This window comes from Cucumis sativus, chromosome 3 (assembly GCF_000004075.3).
Source record: "Cucumis sativus cultivar 9930 chromosome 3, Cucumber_9930_V3, whole genome shotgun sequence".
Taxonomy (NCBI): Eukaryota; Viridiplantae; Streptophyta; class Magnoliopsida; order Cucurbitales; family Cucurbitaceae; genus Cucumis; species Cucumis sativus.
The window spans coordinates 27,017,866-27,026,517 of NC_026657.2; the positions used below are offsets into that span (position 1 = coordinate 27,017,866).

The 8,652-nt window shown below is 36.5% G+C and overlaps 1 protein-coding gene across 1 annotated transcript; it reads left to right on the forward strand.

Annotated features, from left to right (window-relative positions):
- Positions 1-4,120: 4,120 nt before the first annotated feature.
- LOC101220616 (probable GTP diphosphokinase RSH2, chloroplastic) lies at positions 4,121-7,929 on the forward strand. The gene is made up of 7 exons (XM_004148518.3): positions 4,121-4,281; positions 4,496-5,353; positions 5,456-5,641; positions 6,152-6,612; positions 6,727-6,885; positions 6,964-7,306; positions 7,419-7,929. Exons 2-7 carry the CDS (start codon positions 4,595-4,597, stop codon positions 7,710-7,712), a joined length of 2,202 nt encoding a protein of 733 aa, XP_004148566.1. The 5' UTR covers positions 4,121-4,281; positions 4,496-4,594; the 3' UTR covers positions 7,713-7,929.
- Positions 7,930-8,652: the final 723 nt, after the last annotated feature.

Genomic DNA, 8,652 nt, shown 5'->3' on the forward strand with positions numbered 1-8,652 from the left:
AAGTTTTTTTCGGTATTGGATGTTTAAGAATTTTATGGAAATTCTTCTCAACCACATTTTTCGTCCAAACTCTTTTTCACCCCGTAAGCTTTTATCAAATTCACTACTCACTCGATTCCACGAGATAATCTCATTTTGAGGTCTGAGAATAATGATCGTTGCTAACCAATCTTCAATCACCACCTTCGATGACTTTACTAATGAACTTCCCACAGCCGATTCGCAATTTCCGACCACCACCTCTAATGATTCCACCGACGAACTTATAACAACCAAACTCCAACGACACGCCTATGCATATGCACACACAGATTCTAATCCCTGATACAAATTCTTATTTATGGTAGATGTTTAGGAATCTCTTACTCTTATTTTGACTATATATATATATATATATATGTAAAACTCCCATGTTACGAAAAAGAATTTAGCACCAAATAAAATTAAAATTCACAACACAACACAACTATATTTTCATTCTTATTTAGACTATATGGGTAGGAATCTGTTATTATGTTACGAAAAAAGTGAGCTAAATAATGGAGGTTATTTGTTTTTATAAATAAATTATTATAACTAAAGGGAAAGGCAATAAGTGTTGGTGTGTGTTCAATGGTGGAATCACCCAAGCGGAAGAAAAAGCAAAGAATGGAAAAACGTGGTCCGAGTGGCGGTCCCCTGATGATAGTGAGGGTGCGAACAAGGGCTCACCCAATGACCCCTCAGGTGCGCTACCACCTGGTCCTTCTGCTGCCACGTGGACAGCGTGTAATCTCTAATGGCCACACACCTGTTATTCTCAACCTACACCAAAGCTGAATCTTTGAAGAAAACCTATTCTTCGTGGATCTTCCAGAAGGTGGCCCATGATTGTAATCATTTTACAACTCACTCTTCTGTCATCTACTACCCACCAAAATTACTCTCATTATTTATTACTATTATAATCATGTATGCATGTATCATTTTCTTCCTTCTTTTCTTAACCAGTAGTATAATCATGGATAGAATCACCTAAAGGTTGAATTTCATTGACACAAAATAAATTTCAAATGATAAAGGAGTTTTAACTCTAATTTCAAAAGCTTTAAGATATTGCCATTTGAAGGCGCAAGTGCCTCAACTAGCTCAAATCCAACCAAGAAAAAAGGGGACATCATTCTCCCATTATTGGCATTTTGAAAAGTAACGTATTCTAATTTTTATTTATGTGATAAATATCTTTCAAATTTTGTATTTTATTTACAATTAGGTGACTTTTAATGGTTTTTTAATATTGTTAAATATTTTCCAAAGCAAGATCTAAGGTGTACAAATATGTCCAAGTTCACGAAAAACTAAGATGATGACACATGGAACAACGTATCTCAAAGTGAAAAAGTTTAGACCCTTCAAGTGTGTTTAGGGCATTAAGTTGGTATTGTTGTATCTCATGTGTATTATAGTTGAATTATAATAATTTGTGTTTGAGATGTAGATTATTTTAATTTGAGTTATAATATGTCATGTTGTTCACGTGAGATTTCCAAAAAAATTCATTCGTGGAAGTTTTATATTGAGTACAATATATGGTACAATAAATATAATTTCTAATATTTAACCATGTGATGTTTTCTCTTAAATGTAATTTAAAGGTTAAAACTTCTAACTCTTCAGTCTTCAAGAGATAGTGAATTCTTGATCAGTTTGAGCTTTAAGCTTTTGAAATTCAAGGAAAGTGTTTAGCTTTCCAAGTTTTCAATTTTTCAGAAGGTGATAATCTTATGATCGATAGAACTTTAACGTCTTGCGAGCTTTAGAGGTGAGTTTCAACTCTTTGTTATCAATTTTTCTTCCCTTCTTCTCCATAAAATGATGGGGTAAGGTCTCTATTTATAAATATTTCCATAGGCATTACATAGGCTTGAGCCCAATTTTTCTTTTGATCCAAAATTAGGGATAATTGCAAATTTAGCAATTAGATTCAAAATAATTAAGTATATAGCAACATTTAAAAAATTTGCAAATATAGCAAAATTTGTTAAATTCTATCAATAATAGAAATCTATCACTGATAGATCATGTTGTAAATATTGGTCTATTACCGATAACCATACAAATCTATCATCGATACAAGTCTATCAATAATTTTGCTATATTTGCAAATTTTTTAAAATGTTGCTATATCCTTAATTATTATTCCTAAAAATAGCCATGAATTACAATTACCCCCAAACTTATGTCATGGGCTTGAACTGGGCAGTTTAAGCAATTTTAATTGCTTGATCCAATCCATTTATAATTTTCATGATGGGCTTGAGCTAAATTTTATTGTGATGATGTGGTTGAACTTAATTTAATTTCTAAAACTCATAGTTTGTAATTTAAAGTTATATTCTATTCGATAAAATTGTTATTGAAAAATTATTAATGAAATTGACTATTATAATCTTGAATCCAATAAACTAAGGTTCCGAAACTATATGAGTAAATTTGAAATTTATGTAGAGACATAAACATGGATCAAGTTCGAGTATATAGCCTAAGCGGTCTATAGTATACGAATAAAGTTGGACACCTTATTCTCGAAAAACTATGGGTATGACCTGCTTTGTAGTTAGTACAAACGATGTGATCCTAAATTGTTCATGTGGAGACATAACAAATAGGGGCATCCTATGTAAAAAGTTTACATAAGACTGGAACCATGGAATAGTCTCTTTTACATTATAACACTGACTATTTCGTTTATTGATAATTAACCTAGGGTAACTTAATTTTAATCATAAGCTAACTATGAACTTCTATTTACACAAGATTATCCTTAGATTTGCATAGATGGGGGCAGCGCTCATCAGCGTTGGTCCAATAGACCTCCCATTTAAGGGATAAGACCTAGTGGATAGTTAGGGACATAAGGTGCAAGATAAAATTCACTTTTTCCTATCATAGTGTTAGTAGACAAGTTGTTCTACTAAGGACTGAATCCAAGTCTCAAACAAGAGGTCTCATCCTCTCATTAGCCAGAGAGAAATTTGGTTTATATGTTTGACCTTAAACCAATTGTTCAATAATGAATCAATGAGAATTAAGGAACAAGATGTAATCTTGGGTAAAGTGATAATTTTGACCCAACCAAGATTACAAACAACATGTGATGGATTAACTTACTAATTATGGTTATACCAAATGGACACAAATATATTTACAATGAGAGGAGTGCAACTATGAGACTTAATGGCTCCTTAGTTAACAAATATTGATTAGCTCGGTCAATAATAGTTTAGCTAGTTAATCTTGGATCATTGAGGTCCATGATCTTTAGGTTCATTAGGTTCTTCTGCTAACTCGTATGAAATAAACTTATAACAATGATTTGAATCATTCAGATTTGTGAGGAGAGAGAAACTGACAAGTATATGTGATATAGTCGTCAATTATCAATTTAGAGATAGAGCTTTATGTTTAAATGTGATTTAGGATTAAATGAAAAAAAAATTCTCAATTATGTTAGGAGTTGAAGAGTGCAAGAGAGAGAGTTAGATAACTCTAATTCTTAATTATGTTAAACTATGGTCCAAACACATGCTGAGTTATAACAAGCCATTCCACCTCACTCTAATATTAACCCACTCAAAGGGCCCCTAAATGTGATGACGAAGATTTATATGGTTGTAGAATTTGGTGGTTATGTACTTCATTTTTTCCTTTTTGTTATGGACGAGAGGATGAGCATTTAAATAGGTTTGGACATTAGAAAAATACCCACATAAAAACAAATAGGTGAAATGATATATGAAATAATAATAGGTTGGATAGGTGAAATCAAATATGAAAATGGGAAAGTATAATAGGAAAGTTGGATGGTTGGGTGTGATGTGGAAACAAAAGAGTTTGAAAATGGTCGAACTTAATTTTATTATGAACGAGAGGTGACCACACCACTCTCTATGGAACTGTAAATAATATAATACACACCAGAATTTGATGAGGGAATTGGGAATTGGGAATTGGTAGAACTTAGGGTTTGTTTATTGGGAATAATAGGATAGGAGCTGTCCTTTCTTCCCTTTAATTCCATTCATATAATTTTCAAAAAGGGTAGTGTAGTAATTTTCACTTCACTTCCACGGACCCAAATTTCTAACTTCTAATTTCTAAACACAGAGAGGAGAGGAGAGGAGAGGAAAGGAAAGGAAAGGAAAGGAAAGGAGAGGAGAGGAGAGATTACTAGAAATTCACAGAACCAACTCCCACCCCCCGCTGTGTTTTCTTCTTCTCCAATCCACAATCTAATCTAAGGTAATCTCACTCACACCCTTCACCTTTCTCCTTCTAAATTAGGTTTATGCATTTTCCTCTTTTACATCTCTTTCTCTCTTTCAATTCCTTTGTTTCTTCTTTCTATTTCTCCCTACTTCACCTTCAATTTTTTCATTCATTCTTTCCTTTTTTTGCTTCTTTTCTTTTTATTGAATTTTGTATTTTTAAGCTAACTTCATTTGATTGTCTACAGAAAAAGCTTGCCGTCTCTCGCATCCTTTTACTACCTCAACAATTCCCCTAATCTGCTTTACCATTGCTTCTTGTTTACTGGAATTTGTGTTCAAAGGCCATGGCTGTACCCACTATAGCTTTCTATACCAGCCCACCCAGTACTATTTGTTCCTCGCCCCACCCTTGCCAGATCAACACTCATGCTTCATGTGATTTAGAATTTACTTCTCGGTCCTCCTCCTTGGCCTCTTCCACCGCCGCTTCATCCCAAAAACCCATGGTCGGTGGCTTGTCCAGTCTCTTCTCCTCAACTGCGCCCAGGCTCTCCTCCTCGTCCGCGAGCATTTCCAGTGGTGGAGATGAATTGGGTTCTTTTAGGCATGATAAAGGGGATGAGCTTAAAGAATTAAGTTCCTCATTCCGTTATTCCCCAAATAAATTCATTGGCTCGTTTTTCAATCGGGATCAGAGCCCGGTATCTGTGTTCCAGGGTCCGGTTTCCTGTGGTAGTTGTGGCTTTGGGTCGGCGGCGAGAACCCCTCCACTGTGGACTGTAAGGGAGAGGAGCGGGGATGGTAGTTTTCATGGACGAGGAGGTACCAACAGGTTGTTTAGTGGGTTTGTGAGGAATGCATTGGGGTCGTGTGTGGATTATGATTCCCCGAGATTGGAGGTGTCTAGTGATGGATTAGATGTGGGCTCTTCTGCTTTGTTTGGAGATGAACTGACTTTCAATATGGAGGACAACATTACGGAAGGTAACTCTGAGTCATATGCGAAGGATTTGCTTCTAAGTGCACAATCGAAGCACAAAATCTTTTGTGATGAGTTTGTGGTTAAGGCCTTTTTTGAGGCCGAGAAAGCACATAGGGGACAGGTAATGTTATCTATTGATATTAACAGTGTTGCGATTTGCGTTCAGTACTAACAATATTCATTAAGAAATTTCCTTTTTTTGGCGTTTCTTGTTCTTCTGTAGTTGCGTGCAAGTGGTGATCCTTACTTGGAACATTGTGTGGAAACAGCAGTGATGCTTGCGCTTGTTGGTGCGAATTCTACAGTAGTTGCTGCAGGGCTTTTGCACGACACAATTGATGATTCTTTTGTGACTCATGACTACATATTGGGAACTTTTGGAGCTGAGGTTGCTGATTTGGTCGAAGGGGTAAGATGCTGCACCATCCACACTTTCTTTGTCATCAAATAGATGGCTTAGGCATAGAATCATAATGGAAAAACTTATTATGTTTTCTTTTGAAGAAGAAAATTGCACCGGTCTTAAATTTGGGGTAAATTTAACGTGCACACTAGAGGTTTTTGGATAAGAAAACTCTTCTGCATATTTCATTTTTCTATACATTCTTACTATATTTTTCACTGATTGGTGAAAGAGAGACATTATTTCTCATCAGTGAATGTGTATTTAGAATAATCCAATTAGTTACAACCCCTCTAAACAGAAATCACTGAAGATAACCAACAACTTCACAACTCATATCAGATAACACTCATCTCTTTCTGGAATTAGAGATCTGAATGGTTCCACTTCCACCCGCTCCCGAAAAGGAAAGAAAGCGAAAAAGAAAAGAAAAGAAAGGAAAAGAAAATATTATCGGATGAGGAATGAGATCCTAATCTAGCACTTTTTTGTTTTTTATTTTTACCTTTGTTTTAGGTGTCGAAGCTAAGTCATTTAAGCAAGCTTGCTCGAGAACATGATACAGCCGAGAGAACAGTTGAGGCAGACCGCTTGCACACCATGTTCCTTGCTATGGCTGATGCAAGGGCTGTTCTCGTAAAGTTAGCAGACCGTCTACACAATATGATGACTTTAGATGCATTACCACCAATCAAGCAGCAGAGGTTTGCAAAGGAGACTATGGAGATTTTTGTTCCTTTGGCTAATCGTCTTGGAATCTACACTTGGAAGGAACAACTAGAAAACATGTGTTTTAAGCATCTTAACTTGGAACAGCACGAAGATTTGTCCTCCAAGCTGTTGGGTTTATATGATGAAGCAATTATATTCTCTGCAACTCAAAAATTAGAGCGAGCTCTTAAAGATAAAGGAATCTCTTACCATGTCGTTACTGGGCGGCACAAAAGTGTCTACAGCATTCACCGCAAAATGTTGAAGTATGCCTTCAGCCATTCATCTCTCTCATTTTCTCTTCATCTCTGCAGACTATTATTTTCTTCAGCTTGTGTTCAGGATATTGTTTTTCAGTTCAATTTTAATTTGTTTTGTAGGAAGAATTTGACTGTGAATGAAATCCACGATATTCATGGGTTGAGACTCATTGTTGAGAATGAAGAGGACTGCTATGAAGCATTGAGAATCGTTCATCAGTTATGGCCCAATGTACCGGGAAAGCTCAAGGACTACATTAGTAAACCGAAGTTGAACGGGTATTCATCTAAAAGCAGTGTTAAGGGCTTCATACATACTCTACATTTCTTTCTCTTATAGTAGTTGCTGGAATTCAGGTATCAATCTATACACACAGTAGTAAGGGGTGAAGGTGATGTCCCACTTGAAGTTCAGATTCGAACCAAGGAGATGCACTTGCAAGCCGAGTTTGGGTTTGCAGCTCATTGGAGATACAAGGAAGGTGATTCTAAGCACTCTTCGTTTGTGCTTCAGATGGTTGAATGGGCTAGATGGGTTCTCACCTGGCATTGTGAAACCATGAACAAAGATCGACCTTCTATTGGTTCTGTCAGACCACCCTGCAAGTTCCCTTTTCACTCATCTGATTGCTCCTACTCTTACAAACCTCGCTACTTTCAGGATGGACCCCTGTTTGTCATAATGATTGAAAACGAAAAGGTCTACAATTATTATTTTATTTATAGTTGTTTCTGTTAAGTTTGTTATCTGTCTTTGGTGCAAAAGTACAACTTTTAACGATTGGAAACCGCTTTGTTTTGGTTATCACCAGATGTCGGTCCAGGAATTCCCAGCTGACGCGACGATGATGGATCTTTTAGAAAGGGCAGGAAGAGGAAGCACAAGATGGGCTCATTATAGGTTCCCGATGAAGGAAGAGTTGAGACCAAGACTGAACCATGAACCTGTGAGTGACCCGAAGTGCAAACTGAAGATGGGTGATGTGGTGGAATTGACCCCACCAATACCCGACAAGTTGTTGGTTGAATACCGGGAAGAAATCCAGCGAATGTACGAGGGAGGCTTTACTGTAGCAACTCCACAGCCTGCTGGTTGGAAGAGCTGACAAGCTTCATTGCTCCTATGCTATGATTACACATGCTCAAATTGTGGATCAGATTCTCTTGTAGATAATTATAAATATTTGTACATATCTGGTATGCATTCAATGTAACTGGGTTTCAACTGCTGTGATATATGCTTTAGATTACTACTTGATGTACTGATTATTAGCATTTGCTATGTTTATATAATTTTAGTTTGGCTTTTAAAGATTTCAAGGCTAAAGCTGCACTCTTTCAAAGAAAATTCATTAGTTTCAAATGAAGAGTAAATTTCATGCTTATCATATATTCAAGCCGAGATCAATGCATTTTAGATTTCTAATCCATATCAGGTGGCAACAATACAAGTTTATAAGTCAAACAAAATTAAAAATTCAAGTGGGTTTTGGTTCTCATCTCCAGAGGAATTCTTGAACAGAACTTTGCCAAGAAAGCCCAAGAATTAACATCATTAAGATCCCTGCAAGTCCCCAAGAGGAGCTCCCAATTTTAAGAACCCATGAAGGATGATCTGAAGGGAGAATTGCAGAATCTCTGGATGTGGATGAGCAAGATGATGATGTCTTAATGGCAACTATAAGCCCCAAAAGAACTAGTGGAACAACAAATCCAGAGCTCCAACTGGTTTCATAGGATCTTAATGGTGAAAGCACCACTGCAGAAGCAAGAGCCAAAAAAATGGCCAGTGGTCTCTGAGACGAGTTCTGGTTCGCATAAGCGCTGTAGTTACTATCCATGATTTTGGGTCTTCTCAAAAGAAAAAAACAAAAGGAGTTGCTGCTTGATGTTAGCAAAAACTAGATGGGGAAACAGGAGATTTTTATAGGGAGGAAAATGGTGGGCATGGTTGAAGGAATCTATGTGGAAAGGCTGTTATCAGATGATGGGCGTAGCCGTCCAAAAAGCCAAAAAAGTAGAAACATAAAAAGGAGCTATTTTATT